This window comes from Lithobates pipiens, unplaced genomic scaffold, assembly GCF_037356315.1.
Source record: "Lithobates pipiens isolate NorthernLeopardFrog02 unplaced genomic scaffold, aLitPip1_a1.2 Scaffold_27, whole genome shotgun sequence".
In the NCBI taxonomy this organism is placed as follows: Eukaryota; Metazoa; Chordata; class Amphibia; order Anura; family Ranidae; genus Lithobates; species Lithobates pipiens.
Window position 1 is genome coordinate 230,985,031 of NW_027507788.1, and position 19,512 is coordinate 231,004,542.

The window sequence follows — 19,512 nt, forward strand, 5'->3', positions numbered from 1 at the left end:
TGGATGGATGGATGGATGGATGGATGGAAAGATTGGATTAATGAATGGGATGGATGAATGAATGGATGGAAAGATTGGATGGATGAATGGGGTGGATGGATTAGATGAATGGATTGATAGATGGAAAGATGGTTTTATGGATAGATGGAGGATGAAAGGGAGAGGTGTATGGATGGGAGGGAGGGAATGGATGGACAGACTGATGGGTTTTATTGATGGGAGGGATGGACAGATTGTGAAGGCTTGGAGGTGGTGAGATAAGTTGCAGTACATCTCTATACCTGGTAGGGGGCGATGATGGGTGATCCTGGAAAGGACAAAGTGTAAAGTTCATTGTGCAGAGCCCAGGACTGTGGTGGTTATCTGGAGTTGGGAGGAGTTGAAGGGAGGTGAGGCGAGGTTGGAGGACGGTGGACAGACAGTGGAAGGATTTGGGAGGGAGTTGGAGGACGGTGGACAGACAGTGGAAGGAGTTGGGAGGACAGAGGTGGCCGCCATGTTGTCTCTTCTCTCTATTTTTGGTGTTTTTCTGTTCCTTTGTATTCTGCTCTTCTTTGGTGCGGTGTACACCGAGTCCTGTAAAGCGGAATATCCTCCGGGAATGGCCTGTTCAGCAGAACTGCGAAGTTTCCAGAGAATTCTGAGTTTCATGTCAGTCCTGGTGAGTTCCTGAATGTCGTCCTGAAGCGGCACTCCGCCCAGAACAGAGATCTCGGGTTTTGGTGGATGAAACCTCCGGAGAGTCTCTTATATCTCCGATGGATTCTGTGGGGGAGATTCCGGGGTCCTCCTGTTGGGGGCGCCCTCATTGTCCTGGTTGGATTTTCATATTTAAATTATGTGGTGTGTAGGAGGTGAAGCGGAGACACACACATAGGTGGGGGGGTATATCGATGGGTGGGAGCACACTTAGGTGGGGGTATACAGAGGTTGGGTGGGATACAGATGGGTGGGTGGGGAGTATACAGGTGGGGGTATGCAATTGGGTGGGCAGAGACACACACGGGGGGGGGTGGGGGCACCCAAAGCTCCCAGATAGACAGGAACAGAGTTAGGAATTCCAGCCGGGAGATCTCGCTGTCGGGGCACCTAGGACATATGGGAAGTTGGGGGCTGACTCCACCCACCGGGCTCCACCTATCTATAAAGTATCTTTATTGGGTGGACTGTACCTTTAAATAAAGACAAAAAGCCCCTCCTGTGCTCCAGGTTAGTATATGTGACTCGGAATGCGATGGAATTCGGCTCCATACAGGAAATGCTTCCTATTGAAAAGCTTTGTGGGTAACAAAGTAGAAATCCCTTTCCTTCCATACATTCCATACAGAGTGATCAGCAGTGGAAAATCTGCAATCTTCGTACTTTCTATTCATCTCTGGCAGAGTATTGCAGAATTCTGCATGGAGGAGGGAACTCTTCTGAGCCGGTCACCGGAGACAATTCCTCCGACTATTCATGAGTGGGGTGTAATCACAGGGGGCGGGGCTTGGTAATTGGCACTGTAGTCTTGCCGGGTCGGGTTCACACTCCAAGTACAACGTCTGCATGGAGTTTGTATGTTCTCTGGGATCTCTGCGGAGGAACGAATGTAGTCACGTTGGTGATTAGATTGTCAGCTCTGTTGGTGATATTTGCGGTTTATAAAGATAAATTGTAACCAAATCCAGATGATAGAAATCTTTGCTGTACAGGGTGACCCCAGGTGACCCCAGGCGAGGGTTTTTATTGGCAGAGGAGCTCACACGTCACGAGCCGGTTCTGTCACCTGTCAGATCAAAGCATTTGTGGCCGGCTTCAATCAGCCAATGACAAGCTGTGATCTGATTGGGGGCGGGCTCAGATCATTGGCTGTGAAATGGAAGAACCTGTTCTCCGAGTGTTATTAGCTCCGCCCACTCATAAGAAGTACTTTCCCTTCTCTTTACAGGCGCAATTTGAGTTCTGCCTAAAAAAATGAAAAGTCAGCAGCTACAAATCCTGTGACTGCTGATTTACCTGTCCAGGGCGCCCGCCATGTCCGCATCCCAAGCCGACCCATCCCCCGGCTCCGGGTGGAGGCTGGTTCCCTACTGCGCTGGCACGAGTCGCGATGCGCGTTCTGAGACCTCCTATGTGTCTCCCAGAAGACGGGGGGGGGGGGGGGGCGGAGGAGGGGCCGGACATGGCACAGATTGCTGCGGATACTGCGGTGATCTTTTGCCGGGAGTGGGAGCGAATACCTGTATGAAAGGTGCCAAATGTGATAGCGGGGGTGGGGGAATCCGGACAGCAGAAGTTCCGTTTTTGGGTGGAACTCCGCTTTAACTCTTATCTTATTATAAAGATTTTTTATATGGAATGTGAGACTCAGATTTTCTGAGCTGGTAATGATTTCTGTGTGCGGTCCACAACCCGGCACATGTGATCTTCTCCTTCTATATACACCATGTGGCTGAACGTGCCGCCGCTGTAATCCTCACCTCCTTCTTCTTCTGTGCTCACCTGTGGGCGTGGCCTGCTATTCCCCCGGGTTTATATCACTTCCTGCTCCCGCCCCCTGTACAGAGCATGCTCAGTGCAGCTCAGGTTGTCTGAGAAACTTCCTAGTTCTCTGAGCTCTATGGTGACCACGTTTCCAAACTGCCATTCAGGGACACACCCCCTCCCCCCTTCCTAAAAATAAAATATGATTTTTGATACCTTTTTTTGTAACCCCATCATTCTCACGGGTTCATCCTGGGACCTGTAGGTCTTCACTGGTTGGGGGGTGGGGTTCATGGTGGGACCTGTAGTCCTTCACTGGTTGGGGGGTGGGGTTCATGGTGGGACCTGTAGGTCTTCACTGGTTGGGGGGTGGGGTTCATGGTGGGACCTGTAGGTCTTCACTGGTTGGGGGGGTGGGGTTCATGGTGGGACCTGTAGTCCTTCACTTTTGGGGGGGGGGGGGTCACATATCCCAAAAGTGAAGGACTACAAGTCCCAGCATGAACCCCTGATATCTAAAGATATGACCCCCCCAATTTGAAGGACTACAACCCCCAGCATGAACCCCTGAGATCTAATGGTGTGACCCCATAGATTTCACAGGTTTATGCTGGGCCCTGTACTTCTTCGCTATTTGGGGGGTGTCACATCTTCATCTCTGAGGGGTTCATACTCGGACCTGTAGTTCCTCACTTTGGGGAGGTCACATCCACCAAAAGTAAAGGACTACCAGTCCCAGCATGAACTCCTGAGATCAAAGGGTGTGACCCCATAGATTTCATGGGGTTCATGCTGGGACCTGTAGTTCTTCACTAGTTGGTGGGGGGGGGGGGGGGTTGTCACATCTTAAGCTCTGAGGGGTTCATGCTGCGACCAGTGTCAGTATTATTCCAGGACACTGTATTGTCCCGGAGTGAAGGTGCTCGGGACAGACCTGCAGAATCCGGGACACATGGTCACCCTACTGAGCTCCTGGCTTGTTTAGTATTCCGTGTCTGACTTACCGTGTGCATACCTACTGTCTGCGCTCATCTACCACCCTCCCCGACCTCGGCTCGTTTCCCGGATCCTCCTCACTCCGGACGGTGCTCTCCGAGAGGCCTCAATCACCACTACCCTCCAGGGGCTTCAAGATGCTCTTCACAAAGTTAGACCCACGTGGAGCTCACAATTTGATTCCAATCCTAGAAAGTAATGAGTGGAAGAAACACCAGAGATGGGCACCAGAGACGGGCACCAGAGACGGGCACCAGAGACGGGCATCCTGAGTATCTTCTGATGCCTTTGGCTTCGTGTAATGCCCCCAAGAGGGGTGGGCTGTAGGGCACTCTGGGTAGGGCAGAGATGATGTGGCCCAGGCTGGGGTTAGGGTAGGAGGAGGATGTCCGGGGCGGCACCTCATGAGAGAGAAGCCAACTGATAGAAACAAAACAAAGGCGCTTCTACGGGCAGAAAAAAAACTGACTTTTAATTGCCCAAAAAAGATTAAAAACACTTACAAGATATAAAAGATGAACAGGCTCATCAATAAATCGATGACATGCAGTGGGATATTTCCCTTGGGGATGTGACGGCCGCAAGACGTACTTCAACCAATCAGCGTTGGCGAGCGGCCGGCTGGTTTTGCCAGGTTTGATTTGGACATTTCCACCTGGTTCCAAATATGGCTGCCCTGATGCCTCGTCCAGATCTTCTCATGTTGCTGACGGAGCGTCATGGTGAACCAGATCCATTATTCCTGGTAATCGTATCCTGGCCACCACCTGCCAGGAAAGACCTTTATGATGCCCGCCCTGCGTGACAAACTTCTCAGATGGGCACATGCCTCCAAACTCTCAGGACATCCTGATGTACAATGTACGGGGGTCTTCTCACTACTGGTGGCCTCCTTTCTGAAGGACGTTGAAGATTATGACCAGACTTGCTCCATATGTGTGAAGACTAAGGTCCTCCACTCAGTGGCGTCACTAGGGGGTGGCTATTGGGGCTATAGCCCCAAATCTGGGGCCCATTCACCCGAGTCTCTTGCCACAAGGTCCCTGCCTAACCAGCGGGTCGTGGCTGTGGAGGGCAGGTGGGCTGCATTAGAGAGGTGGATGAGAGGAGAGAAGCGAGCGTGAGGACGAGTAGAGGTGACGCCATGATCTCCAGCTTGCCGCAAGTCCATCTCCACCATTAGGGGCCCCGGTGAAGAAGCAGCCTGGAGCTTAGACTTCGTGCCCCGGGAATCCGAAAATATGGCAAATTATTCCAAGACCGAGTTGACCCCCCATGGCCATTAGTATGGCGCTTCTCCCGTCTCCCTGTGGCTCTTAATATAGAGTTACCCTCCTACCCCATGGGCATATGAATTCGCCCCTCCGTGGTAATTAATATGCAGTTGGCTACCTCATGGGCATTAATATGGAGTGGCTCCCTCCCACGGCTGTTAATATGGAGTTGCCCCCACCTCATGTCCCTTATTATGGAGTTGTTCCCACCTCATGTCCCTTATTATGGAGTTGCCCCCACCTCATGTCGCTTATTATGGAGTTGTTCCCACCTCATGTCTCTTATTATGGAGTTGCCCCCACCTCATGTCCCTTATTATGGAGTTGTTCCCACCTCATGTCCCTTATTATGGAGTTGCCCCCACCTCATGTCGCTTATTATGGAGTTGTTCCCACCTCATGTCTCTTATTATGGAGTTGCCCCCACCTCATGTCCCTTATTATGGAGTTGTTCCCACCTCATGTCCCTTATTATGGAGTTGCCCCCACCTCATGTCCCTTATTATGGAGTTGTTCCCACCTCATGTCCCTTATTATGGAGTTGCCCCCACCTCATGTCCCTTATTATGGAGTTGCCCCCACCTCATGTCTCTTATTATGGAGTTGCCCCCACCTCATGTCCCTTATTATGGAGTTGTTCCCACCTCATGTCCCTTATTATGGAGTTGCCCCCACCTCATGTCCCTTATTATGGAGTTGTTCCCACCTCATGTCCCTTATTATGGAGTTGCCCCCACCTCATGTCCCTTATTATGGAGTTGCCCCCACCTCATGTCTCTTATTATGGAGTTGCCCCCACCTCATGTCCCTTATTATGGAGTTGTTCCCACCTCATGTCCCTTATTATGGAGTTGTTCCCACCTCATGTCCCTTATTATGGAGTTGCCCCCACCTCATGTCCCTTATTATGGAGTTGCCCCCACCTCATGTCCCTTATTATGGAGTTGCCCCCACCTCATGTCCCTTATTATGGAGTTGCCCCCACCTCATGTCCCTTATTATGGAGTTGCCCCCACCTCATGTCCCTTATTATGGAGTTGCCCCCACCTCATGTCTCTTATTATGGAGTTGCCCCCACCTCATGTCTCTTATTATGGAGTTGCCCCCACCTCATGTCCCTTATTATGGAGTTGCCCCCACCTCATGTCCCTTATTATGGTGTTGCCCCCTTTGTGGTTATAGCATCCACCACTATTCGGGGAGGACTTTCCACAAGATGTTTGAGGGTGTCTGTGGAAATTTGTGCCCATTCATGAGGTCAGGTACTGATGTTGGATGAGAAGATCTGGTTCACATGTCATGCCCCACGTCAGGCACTAAAAACAAAGAGACAGACAGACAGACAGACAGACAGACTAGCTCACCATCGGTGTTCCAATTTATGCCAGAAGAGTTCAGTAGGGTTGAGGTCTGGGGTCTCAGAAATGTTGGCACAAGATGTTGGAGGGTGTCTGTGAGGATTTGTGCCCATTTCTGAGATCAGGTACTGATGTTGGATGAGAAGACCTGGATCACCTTCTGTGTTCTAATTCATCGCAAATGTGGTCAGTAGGGATGAGGTCAGGGCTCTGTGCAGGACACTCAAGTTGCTCCACACTGAATGGGTAAAACCATGTCTTTATGGACTACAGAAAGATGGTGGCCGACCACACACGGGATCAGCAAATGGTAAAGCTAAAATAGTAAAAGATTATGAGAATTTGCTTCAGCTTGGTTCTCTGTGCATAGAAGAACCCCCCCCCCCCCCCCCCATAACCCCCTCTACTCTTCTGAGAAGTATTTCTACATGATTTTGGAGGATGTCTCTGAGAATTTTTACCATTTGTGAGGTCAGATACTGATGTTGGATGAGAAGACCTGGATCACCCTCTGTGTTCCATTTCTTCCCAAGGTGATCAGTAGGGATGAGGTCAGGGCTCTGTGCAGGACACCGGAGTTCCTCCACACCAAACTGGCCACACCATGTCTTTATGGAGCTGGCTTTGTACATGGGGGGGGGTCAGTCATGTCTTTATGGAGCTGGTTTTGTACATGGGGGGGGGGGCACAGTCATGTCTTTATGGAGCTGGCTTTGTACATGGGGGGGGGTCAGTCATGTCTTTATGGAGCTGGCTTTGTACACGGGGGGGGCACAGTCATGTCTTTATGGAGCTGGCTTTGTACACGGGGGGGGCACAGTCATGTCTTTATGGAGCTGGCTTTGTTCACGGGGGGGGGGGGGGGCACAGTCATGTCTTTATGGAGCTGGTTTTGTACACGGGGGGGGGGGGGCACAGTCATGTCTTTATGGAGCTGGCTTTGTTCAGGGGGGGGGGGGGGCACAGTCATGTCTTTATGGAGCTGGCTTTGTTCACGGGGGGGCACAGTCATGTCTTTATGGAGCTGGCTTTGTACACGGGGGGGGGGCAGTCATGTCTTTATGGAGATGGCTTTGTACACGGGGGGGGGGGCACAGTCATGTCTTTATGGAGCTGGCTTTGTTCAGGGGGGGGGCACAGTCATGTCTTTATGGAGCTGGCTTTGTTCGGGGGGGGGGGGCACAGTCATGTCTTTATGGAGCTGGCTTTGTTCACGGGGGGGCACAGTCATGTCTTTATGGAGCTGGCTTTGTACACGGGGGGGGGGGGCAGTCATGTCTTTAGGGAGCTGGTTTTGTACACGGGGGGGGGGGGCACAGTCATGTCTTTATGGAGCTGGCTTTGTACACGGGGGGCACAGTCATGTCTTTATGGAGCTGGCTTTGTACACGGGGGGGGCACAGTCATGTCTTTATGGAGCTGGCTTTGTTCACGGGGGGGGGGGGGCACAGTCATGTCTTTATGGAGCTGGCTTTGTTCACGGGGGGGGGGGGGGGTCAGTCATGCCTTTTTTGGAGCTGGTTTTGTACACGGGGTGGGGGGGGGCACAGTCATGTCTTTATGGAGCTGGTTTTGTACACGGGGTGGGGGGGGGGGGCACAGTCAGGTCTTTATGGAGCTGGTTTTGTACACGGGGGGGGGGCACAGTCAGGTCTTTATGGAGCTGGTTTTGTACACGGGGGGGCACAGTCATGTCTTTGTGGAGCTGGCTTTGTTCACGGGGGGGGGGGGGGCATAGTCATGCTGGAACAGAATAATGTCTTCACCAAACTATTACCACAAGGTTGGAAGACCACACCGCTGTCTCCAATGTCTTTGTATGATGGCGGATTGCCGGGACCTTCACACGGTTCACATACTTTTTGTCATATAATGTCTATATATTGATATATTGTTTTTAATCAATTTTAAGCATATTCAGTGAAATAGATCCGAACCCCAAACCAAGAGATTTGTTTCAATATTTTGGTTCCTGTAACTTGTTGATCATTTTTATTGATCGTGTTTTCCTCTCCGTGGATTAGAGCCGCACCCTGGAAAAGTTCTCTATCAGCACAGAGGTCGCTATTTACCACCTTTTGGGAAGATTCTTTCATGAAAAGTCAGAAGATGATCCCGAGCTCTTCATGAAGGACTTGGAATTTGAAGGTGTGCCGGTGAGAGTCTACCAGCCCAGAGAGCCGTCCGCCGGGCAGCGGAAAGGAGTCCTGTTCTTCCATGGAGGAGGCTTCGTGTACGGAAATCTTGGTATGTTTCCTCTCAGATACCAACTGCCATTTCCATGTTGGTTACAATTAGGGATGAGCCACTTGAACATCGGCTGTTCGCCCGTTTGGCGAATAACGAACGTTATGGGCCGTTTCGCACCAAATTCGTGCGGCACTTACGGCCCACAATGCACTGCGCCATCCCAGTGCATTGCTGGCTCATGATTGGCCAAGCATGCACTGTGACCCCGCATGCTTGGCCAATCACAGCGCCGGCAGCGAGGAGAGCCATGATTGGTCACAGGCAGGATGCCTGGGGCCAATTATAGCTCAGGCTGTGTAATACACGCCCCACACTATATAAGGCCGCCAGCGCGGCGGCCTTGTGTAGTGTGTTGGTGTCTGCAGGAGTTAGTGGGTGTTGTGTGCCTTCAGCACAATATACACTACCCTAATTGCTGGTTTTCCCATCCCCCTTCAGGCCATTACCATGTCTGGAAGGCCAGCAAGGAGAGGCAGACAGGCGCGAGCCGATAAAAGAGGGCAAGCAGGCTCTGTGTCTAGAGACAACAGTGCTGGTCGTGGACGCGGTGCATTGTCATCAGCACGTGGCCATGGGACATGCTTGTCCTTCTTTTCAGCAGCTGGACATGTTGAGCCGCATCATGCCGAAGACTTGGTAGAGTGGATGACCAAGCCCTCTTCATCCTCCTCACCCTCTCTCACCCAGGCTCAGGGTACTAGCAAAGCAGCTGCCAACGCATCGTCTTCCCTCCTCTCAATGTCATCATCAGTGACTCCTTCCCTAGACCCACCACGTCCTCCTGAGGAGTCTCCTGAACTCTTTGAGCACAGTGTTGGGTACATGCTCCAGGAGGATGCCCAGTGTTTGGTGGGCTCTGATGATGACACTCAGCTAGAGGAAGGCAGTAGCCTGAATGCAGAGAGAGGGGATGCTCAAGAAGCACAGCAATCTGGCAGTCATGTTCCACAAGCTGCAGCATACTGCCAGGTTTGCTCCAGCGATGAAGAGGGGATGATGAGGGCACTGACTCCACGTGGGTGCCTGGTAGGAGGGAGGAGGAGGAGGAGGAGGCACATGTCCAACGAGGCAGGATGCCCTCCGGGGGCTAGCTTAGGGGCAGCACACCGACTGAATCGCACCGCAGAGCTCCGCCTGTGCAGAGCGCTGCCTCTGCGCGTTATTCTAAAAGTTCTTTGGTGTGGGCCTTTTTTGAGACAAGTGCATCAGATCGCACCGCTGCTATTTGCAACATATGTCTCAAGCGTATCTCGCGTGGCCAAAACATCAGCCGCTTGGGCACCACATGCTTGACCAGACATATGTTGACCTGCCATGCAGCTCGTTGGCAAGCGTACCTCAAAGACCCACACCAAAGAACAAAGCGGACCTCTCCTTGCTCCTCATCAGCTGGCATCTCCAACCCCACTAGACCTTCAGTCCTCTCTGAAACCTGCTCTGAGAGGAATGAAGGTGTAGAATTAGGTGTGTCACAGCCAAGTGCTTCCGGGCACTCTGCTAGCAGTACACCCACGTCCGATTATAGCAGGCAAATGTCCCTGCCCCAGCTGCTGGACCGTATAAAGAAGTTCACTCCCAGCCATCCACATGCCCAGCGGTTGAACGCTAGTTTGGCTAAATTGCTAGCACTTCAACTGCTGCCTTTTCAGTTGGTAGACTCTGCCCCCTTCCGTGAGTTTGTACAATGTGCGGTTCCTCAGTGGCAGGTTCCCAAACGCCACTTTTTCTCACGGAAGGCGATTCCGGCTCTCTACCGGCATGTGGAAGGCAATGTCCTTGCCTCGCTGGACAGGGTGGTCAGCGGTAAGGTGCATATTACCGCTGACTCATGGTCCAGCAGGCATGGACAGGGACGTTACCTATCTTTCACGGCCCATTGGGTCACTCTTCTGGCTGCTGGGAAGGATGCAGGACAAGGTGCAGTAGTGTTGGAGGTTGTTCCGCCACCACGCCTCCAAAATGCTACTATTGGTTGTGACACACCTCTCTCCTCCACCCCCTCCTCTTCTTCTTCCTCCATGGCCTCTTCCAGTGCTCTGTCCTCAGAACCAGCGGTGCTCCGTAGGCGTTGCAGGGGCTACGCAAGTACGCAGGCAAAACGATCCCATGCCGTGCTTGCGCTGGTTTGTTTCGGGGACAGGAGCCACACTGGGGCAGATATTTTGTCAGCTCTGCAGGGGCAGGCCGAGAGGTGGTTGATGCCATGCCAGCTTACATGAGAAATGGTGGTTTGTGACAATGGCACCAACCTCCTCTCTGCCCTCCGACAGGGACAACTGACCCATGTGCCCTGTGTAGCTCACGTCCTTAACCTGGTGGTGCAGCAGTTCTTGGGCAGGTACCCCGGCTTACAGGATGTCCTGAAGCAGGCCAGGAAAGTCTGTGTGCATTTCCGCCGATCATTTAATGCCTGTGCTCGGCTGGCTGAGCTCCAAAAGGAGTTGAACCTGCCCAAGAACTGCCTTATATGTGACATGCCCACCAGGTGGAACTCAACATTGGCCATGCTGCAGCGGCTGCACATGCAGCAGAGGGCCATCAATGAGTACCTGTGCGACTACGGCACCAGGACAGGGTCGGGGGAGTTTTTTTTTTTCTTACCACGCCAGTGGGGCATGATCAGGGATGCATGCACTGTCCTGTCCCCGTTTGAGGAGGCCACAAGGATGGTGAGCAGTGACAGTGCATGCATCAGTGACACTGTACCTCTTGTCCACCTCTTGGAGCATACGCTGCGTGGAATAATGGACAGGGCACTTGAGGCAGAACAGAGGCAGGAAGAGGAGGACTTCCTTGCCTCTCAAGGCCCCCTTTATCCAGACAGTGTTCCTGCTGTGCCACCCATCACACAGGAAGAGGATGAGGAGGAGGAGGAGGAGGAGGATGATTGTGTCAGCATGGAGGTGGAGGCTGGCACTCAGCATCAGCAGCAGCAGTCTTGTAGGGATGATTTACAGTCCCAAGAAACCCGTGGACTTGTACATGGCTGGGAGGAGGTGGCTGCGGATCATGTTGTCCTTAGTGACCCAGAGGACTCTGAACCGAATGCCTCAGCTAACCTACGCTGCATGGCCTCCCTGATCCTGCAAAGCCTGCGGAAGGATCCTGCAAAGCCTGCACATGCGCTGTAGACAGCGGTGCCTGTCTTTCGGCAAATATCTCCTAAACCGTGTAGGAGATATTTCTTGGACCTACAGGTAAGCCTTAATCTAGGCTTACCTGTAGGTCAAAGTGTGTTGTAAGGGTTTACAACCATTTTAACAGGGGCATTTAATTACAATTTTTGATGCAATGCTTTGCAGCAGGGCTCATTCCTGCACTACAACTAGATTATATGGGAGAGGTTGCAGTGTTGTGGCACCAGCACCAGTGCCTAAGGCCCAATTTTTCTACCACTGTTCAACAATGGCATGTAATTACAATTCTTGATATAATCGGTCACAGCAGGGTGCTCCAGCGCCCTCCAAGAATCACTTTCAGGGCTTACAATGTTGTGGCAAAACCAACACCTTGTTCCGCCATTTCTGCAGAGCATATAGGGCAGGCCCCTACTTTCAACCATCCAACTTACAAACATCTCCTACTTGCAAACGGAAGGAGACAACAGCAAGTGAGATGAAAAAAGATGGACGACAAAACAAATTATACAGGGGTGATAACCCTTCCCTATGTTTTCCAAAAAGCTTAAAAATAGATTTTTTGACTGGAGCTACACTTTAAAAATGTACCAGTTGAAAATTACAAACAGATTCTACTTAACACAACAAACCTACACAGTCCCTGTCTTGTTTGCACCGCCTGTATACTGCTGTTCTGAGTATATAGGGCCTGGGGGCCACACGCATTTCCTTTTTTTAATATGGGTACGGGGTTCCCCTTAATATGCGTACAAGACCCAAAGGGGCTGGTAATGGGCAGGGAGGGCTACCCATGCCATTTTTCTGAATGATTTTCAACCATATTGCAGGAACCAGATATAACATTAAAACCGCAAGCAGTTATAAATGGTGTTATTTCCGTTTAATGTCATTTTGTGCAGGGACTGTTCTAAACACGGGAAACACGTGGCACTTCACAGGCATACTACAGACACCCCCCAGGCACCATATTTAAAGGAATATTTCACTTTTTTTCACTTTAATCGTCATTAAAATCAGTGCTCCCGCCAAAACGGACATTTTTAAAAACATTTTAGCCATTGACCCATGTCACCTGGGGCAGGAGCCGGGTCCCCAAACCCTTTTTAGGACACTATCTTGCATATTAGCCATTAAAATTAGCACTTTTAATTTCGAACGTTCGAGTCCCATAGACTTCAATGGGGTTCTAACGTTCGTACGAATTTGGGGTCCGTTCGAAAGTTCTGGTGCGAACCGAACCGGGGGGTGTTCGACTCATCCCTAGTTATAATGTATCATTGCTGCCACTAAGTCACTATAAATCTGACATGGATAAGATTTTGGGGTGTAATTATAGCAGAGAACGGGCCGCTATCTACTCTCCATTGCCCCCGGGTTCGGAGTTCCCTCAGTCCAGGACAATGGCAATAGGCAGGTCGGGGGCGGGGCACCCACATCTTTGATAAGGTCACTTGAATGAATGTATGAAATACTTGTATAGCGCACAATGCGAACTGAATCGCTTCTACCATTAGAGGGTTTCATGTGTTTTACAGGAGGCAGTCCTGTGCAGGGCGTGCTGCTTATTTCCGAGGGGCCACCAATGGTCCACTCTTGGCTTCCTCCAAGGCTCAGGGGGGCCTCCCAATCCTTAAAGAGGATCTTCAGTCCCCCCCAAAAAAATGAAAAGCCAGCCTCTACAAATCCTGTACATATTCTGTAGCTGCTGACTTTTTAAAAAAAAAACCCACGTGTGGAAGGAGCGCCAGACCAAAAGAGGAGAGTCCAAAGGAATTCACTGATATTGTGTTAGAAGGCAGCCAACGTGTTTCGGAGGTTCAAAGGACCCCTCCCCCTTCATCAGGGCTTCAGTAAAATATGAGAACCTCGAGTGGACTTTCCTGTTAGATTCTGTACAGGGAAGATGATTGTTGGGTTAGGATTCCTGGCCAGGGGTATCTGCATCTGCAGTCTGCCTGTCCTGAGATCCAGAGCTGTCCTCACCTGGGCCGCTTCTTCCCCAGCCCTCAGGTCCCTGGCACCACCACCATGCTATCCCCGGGAAGCCGGCTGTGACTTCTCGCCAGATCTCCACTGCGTATGTGTGGTGATCCCTGGGAATAGTCCTGCCGCCTTCTGGGACCTGAGGGGGGAGGGGGGGAGGGGATTAGGAACCACCCCTCCCCCCAAAAAATGTCCAAAAATGGAAGAAGAGGGGGAAAAGCGGAGTGGGTGAGGGGGTGAAGGATCGTCGCCTCCTCAGCTCATTATTGTCCTTTCTTTTTTGTTTTCTTCTGTAGATTCCTATGACAAACTTTGCCGACGCGTCTCAAAGAGGGCCGGAGTTGTGCTGGTGTCAGTCGGGTGAGAAGTCTTTATCTTCTTCTATTGCTATTGCAACACATGAACTCCATCATTGTACGAGAATATGGAAATATGGAACATCAAAGAAGTGCTGTGTGGGAAATCGTCTTCAAGTGGTTGGGGTCGTGTCCAGTGGAAGCCCGTCCATTAGAGGCTCCGCCCCCTCTCTCTCCACGCCGCCCCCCCCCCATATGTAATAGATTCATGCTCTATCCGTGGCCACTCCCTATTCACGAGTCCGGCCCCTTTCAGGGCACCCCGTGCGGGAATTATAGCCAGGGCTGCCAAGCCATAAACCATTTTATACTGACAAAACATGGACAATTTACTGGCGGAGCACATTTTTTTACTGACAACCTGAGAAAATAGTATTGAAAATGAAGTAAATATTTGAAGAGTATAAACATGATCTGGAAACGCTGACAATATCGATAACAAAGCCATTTACTTGATTTACACTCAAAAAGTCAACACAGCATGAAATGATCAGCCCGATATTTACTGGCAGTTGTAAAAAAAAAAATCACAGATTTTTATAAACTGTCAGTAAATTTACTGGTGGTTGGCTGCCCTGATTACAGCGGCGGGGGGGTGTTGTTTTTTTTGAAGGACCTGATTGGAGCCGGAGGCTCTAATAGGCTCAATATAGGGTGGTCTCGGGTTGCAGAGAGAGCGTCCGGAGCCCGCCCAGGTGTGTCACGACAGCGAATTAATTTTCACTGTTGAAACACTGATCTTCAATCCGGCCAATCAGAAGTGGGTGTGACACGTCTTCTGATTGAGAAGACTACTGATTGGCTGCCGAGGGGGAGGGAGGAAAATGAAATCCGACGCCGACACAGTGATGACCCAGAGAAGGGGAGGACGCCGGTGATTGGGTGATTGTTACTGACCGACCCTGGGGGGGGGATACTGTTTGCCACACCCTGAAATATTTTTCCACTGGCCGCCACTGGTCATGTCCTAATCTGAGGGGTCAGTACTGGAAGTCAGGAGATTCCACATGTGGGGGAGGGGGGCACTCTCTGTGATGGGGGGATCACATGAGGAACCTCCCCTTTTGGGCGTGTCTTAGGGTAGGCCACTCCTCTTTAGGGGTAAAATTTGCCAGGTGAGATTATTTGGTCATGTGATACCGATGTCCTTTGGAATTGGCTGGAGGAGGTCCCAGGGGGGTAGAACCAGAACCAATCCGACCTCCCATCTCCCCGGGAGACCCCTTGGGCTGCGGACTGGAAAATGGGCGATTGAATTCTATTGTGACCGCCCCCTCCACAGTCTGAGGGTTTAATGCCAAAATGAAATTCTTCTTAACTCTGTGATGTTTCTTTAGGTATCGCCTGGCCCCAGAACACCTGTACCCCGCCGCATTCCAAGATTGCCTGAAGGCTTCCATCCACTTCCTGAGGACAGCTCTGGATTTCGGGGTCAATCCCTCTTCTATCATCACTTGTGGGGACAGTGCGGGGGGGACTCTCACGGCTGCCGTATCACAAGCTCTGGTGACCAGGAAGGATATTCCCCGACCTCTGGCCCAGGTGATGATCTACCCCGTACTCCAGATGGTTGACTTCAACTTACCTTCGTACCAACAAAACCGCAGCGTGCCCCTCCTACTGCGAGAACGCATCCTGTTCTACATACTGACCTATATATTAGGAGGGGACCTGTCTGCTTCAAGAGATGTGCAGAACGGCAGCCATGTCCCTCCGGATGTGAGGAAGAAGTTCTCCAAGTGGCTGAGTGTGGATCATATCCCAGAGGAGGTTGTGGGGTACATGAGGTGCGCGGGGTACACGCCGCACACCATGGCCGCCTTCGACAAAAATCTCTATCAGAAGCTCAAACAAGTCTTTGAACCTTCGTGTTCTCCTCTGATGGCTGAGGACGCCGTGCTTCACCTGCTACCGAAATCTTATATCCTAACATGTGAGTTCGATGTTCTCCGTGATGAGGGGATCCTCTACAAGAAGCGTCTGGAGGACAACGGGGTGTCCGTCACCTGGCACCATATCAAAGATGGCTTCCATGGGGTCATGAGCTTCTATGACCAGTGGGTCTGTGAATCGGGGATACAGGCCATGGACAGCATTGTTGGCTTCATAAAAGATGCCTGAGATGTGTCCTGAACATGAGTGTGAACATCTGTGTGATAATGGTTGGGTCACCCAATAGAAAGGACATTCCATTCTACTATCCGTCCAATCACATCCACCGTCCAATCACATCCACCGTCCAATCACATCCACCGTCCAATCACATCCACCGTCCAATCACATCTACCGTCCAATCACATCTACCGACCATTCATGGAGTTAGTGTTTTTCCAATGCCAAACATAAGAAACCAACTCCTTGGTGTCCTCCTCTTGGGACATATCCCATAATGCTCTACAATACATCCCTCTTCTTACCCTGAAGATATCAAACTAAAAACTTGGGCCACAGCGACAGCGGGGGTTCTCTTTGTTGGAGATGTTGGAGAATACTCAGATCAGAACATTTCAGGATCTCTGCCTTACTTATTGCCACAAAGGACTTCTACACGTTTCTCAGGATTGGACATCTCCTCTGCCCAGGAGCGAGGAGGACACACAAACCACGGGCCTCGTAATTCTTCAACAGCCCAACACCCTCCAACACCCACCCCTCTGCCGTCTACCACCCCCTCCAAGAACAAACTCCCAACCATGGGATTCGGGGAACTGGAACTCAACGTCTCCTTCTCAATGAAATGATGGCTCCCCAATATACTGGAACCCCTTCTCTTTCAAGATGGACTTTGTAGTAGGATTTCCTATAAACCTTTTTCATATTATTCATATTCATTTGGATATATGTTATTAATATTCATATTATTATTAATTCAGTATTAAGCAATATTTGTCAGTCTCTGGAAACTTGTACAGTGCCTTGAAAAAGTATTCACACCCCTTGAAACTTCCCACATTTTGTTACAACCAAAACCATAAATTTAGAGACACCCCCAAAAAGACTTGTAGAGAAAGGGGGTTCTACAAAGTATTGACTCCGGGGGGCGCCATACAAATGCCCCTCCCCCCCACACTTTTCACATATTTGTATCATTTATCATTTTCCTTCCACTTCACAATTATGTGACACTTTGTGTTGGTCCATCACATAAAATCCCAATAAAATACATTTATGGTTTTGGGTGTAACAAAATGTGGGGAATTTCAGGGGGTGTGAATACTTTTTCAGGGTATATTATTTCATAATAGAGAAAATCTACATATAAAGTTGATCTCTTGGCGGTGAGTACATCCAGATTACAGCGCACTTATAAGAATGACATTTAAAGCGGGAGTCCGCCGTTTTTTTTTTTTTTTTAAGCCAGCAGCTATAAATACTGCAACTGCTGACTTTTAAAATAATGACACTTACCCGCCCAGCGTGCCCGCGATGTCGGCACCCGAAGCCGATCTCTCGATCGTCTCTCGGGTGCTGCCGCCGCCATCTTGGGTATGGGAATCAGGAAGTGGAGCCTTTCGGCTTAATTTCCCGGTTCCCTACTGCGCATGCGCGAGTCGCGCTGTGCAATAAGGATGGACCCCGCTGTCTCTGGGATCCGTGTGTTTCCCAGCAGGCAGCGGGGGACTTTCAGAAAGGGACGTAGATTCTGCAGAATCTACGCCCCTTTCCGCAGAAAGCTATGCCGGAAGTGGTTGCAGATACCTGTACTGTACAAGTACCTGCACCCCTCTCCCCCCTGAAAGGTGCCAATTGTGGCGCCGGCGGGGGGGGAGGGTTCCGATGAGCGGAAGGTTCACTTTAGGGTGGACCTCCGCTTTAAATCTTGCAAGTCTATTTAAAACACCTGAACATATTCAAAATCCGGGGGGGGGGGGGGGGGGGGGTTGGTGACACTATGTGGCCATACGGTGCTAAGCCTACTTACTGCGTCAAGGTACCCCAATATCAGGTCAGATCAGAGTCCTTTCAGCTGAGCCCATTAAATATTTTACTTTTTTGTCCCAAGTGATTGAAAAATGAAAAAAAAAATAAGAATAAAAATGACACTAAAACTAATAAAAAATAAATTGCTCACACACGCCATGGGTATATGTGGAACTACACCCCAAAATCCATTCTTCTGCTTCTGAGATACCTCATGTCAGGCTTTTTGGGAGCCTAGCCGCATACGGGGCCCTGAAATCCAAGCACCGCCTTCGGGATTTCTAAGGGTGTATATTCTTGATTTCCTCACTACCTATCACAGTTTCGGAGGCCATGAAATGCCCAGATGGCACAAACCCCCCCCCAATGACCCCATTTTGGAAAGTAGAGAGAGTAGATCGGTTCTGGATCGGCCAGCGGGGGGGGGGGGGGCGAACGCCCAACTTAACATAAGGCGCATCGTCTGCCCGTGCCATTCTGCCACAGTACAACTGCAGCGGCTGGTCAGGAACAGGTTAATCGTTTTTACCCCTTTTACATATCACATTGCGGTGCTTTGTATAAAATCATAATTTTAGTGTTGTTTTAAACAGGACAAATTACAGAACAAAATGCGCCCTTTTATGGGCAGTAACACTATTTATTCTTAAGCTAGCACTGCTCAAAAAAGACAAAGTTCTTTTTTTTTGTTTTATTGCGTTTAACGCCATATAGTTCTGTGTGCGTTACTGCCAGTTTAACGCCATATATTTCTGTGTGTTACTGCCAGTTTATCGCTATATAGTTCTGTGTGTGTTACTGCCAGTATAACGCCATATAGTTCTGTGTGCGTTACTGCCAGTTTAATGCCATATATTTCTGTGTGTTACTGCCAGCTTATCGCCATATAGTTCTGTGTGCGTCACTGTACGTTTGGCGCATTATATTGCAGTATATTATAGTGTATTCGTGGAGTGAGTCTGTGTAGTGTGAGTACTCAAATTAAAGGGCACCAAACACCTCTTTAGATTGATTAAAGTGCATCTAAGTACAGATCTCAACTTCTTCTTTACATTTGCTTATAAGCACCGCCCCCTCCCTCCCAATAATGTCTGCGAGGACAACAAGGAGAGGCAGACGGTCCCTTGGCACTGTAAGGGGGGCAGCAACAAATGTGTCCACAGGGAAAGGTGGACGTGGTGATCAGTCCTCAGGCAGGGCTTCATTTCCTCTGTTTAGTGAGTTTGCCGGTGCTATCCAGCCACAGCCTGCAGAGGAGGTGGTGGACTGGTTTATTAAACCTTCCTCATCCTCCTCATCCTCCGTCACCCAAGCAGAGACAAGTGTGCAGTCCCCTGCAGTTGCCCTCCCTCTTTGTCCACATCTATTCCCGCCATACCCCCAACATCAGCCATGGAGGAATCAGCTGAGTTATTTGACCACAGCATCAGCCACTTGCTCCTTGATGATGCCCGGCCATTACTGGATTCAGATGTTGGTTCTGAGGTTGAGGATGACAGGAACATGAGCCTAGAGAGAGGGAGGAACACTGGTAGACAAATTCATGTTCCCCAAGCCGCAGCCAGGGCTGTCTTTAAGGCAGGGCAAAAGGGGCAGCTGCCATGGGCCCTGTCATTGTTGTGGGGCCCAAAGCAGCTGCCTCATACTTACCAGCTATCCCAGTTTACATTCCCTTGTCCATTGAGGTTTTAGTCCTGCGCTGTGTCCTGATATCTCAGTGTGAAGTGCTGCTACTAATGCTGCCCAGCTCTGCCCTATTGTTGTGTACAGA

At 50.4% G+C, this 19,512-nt stretch overlaps 1 protein-coding gene across 1 annotated transcript; it reads left to right on the forward strand.

Annotated features, from left to right (window-relative positions):
• The first annotated feature begins 408 nt into the window (after nt 1-408).
• Nucleotides 409-18,773, forward strand: LOC143934621 (arylacetamide deacetylase-like 4). The gene is made up of 4 exons (XM_077458376.1): nt 409-661; nt 8,116-8,338; nt 13,761-13,824; nt 15,158-18,773. The coding sequence occupies exons 1-4, from the start codon at nt 497-499 to the stop codon at nt 15,939-15,941; spliced, it is 1,236 nt and encodes a 411-aa protein (XP_077314502.1). The 5' UTR covers nt 409-496; the 3' UTR covers nt 15,942-18,773.
• Nucleotides 18,774-19,512: the final 739 nt, after the last annotated feature.

What these genes read in the sequence shown, in the direction of transcription:
- LOC143934621 (XM_077458376.1), top strand. Translation starts at nt 497, where the DNA reads ATGTTGTCTCTTCTCTCTATTTTTGGTGTTTTTCTGTTCCTTTGTATT. An exon ending in TGAGTTTCATGTCAGTCCTG is followed by an intron (nt 662 to 8,115) that starts GTGAGTTCCTGA and finishes TCCGTGGATTAG; the next exon opens with AGCCGCACCCTGGAAAAGTT. An exon ending in CTTCGTGTACGGAAATCTTG is followed by an intron (nt 8,339 to 13,760) that starts GTATGTTTCCTC and finishes TTTCTTCTGTAG; the next exon opens with ATTCCTATGACAAACTTTGC.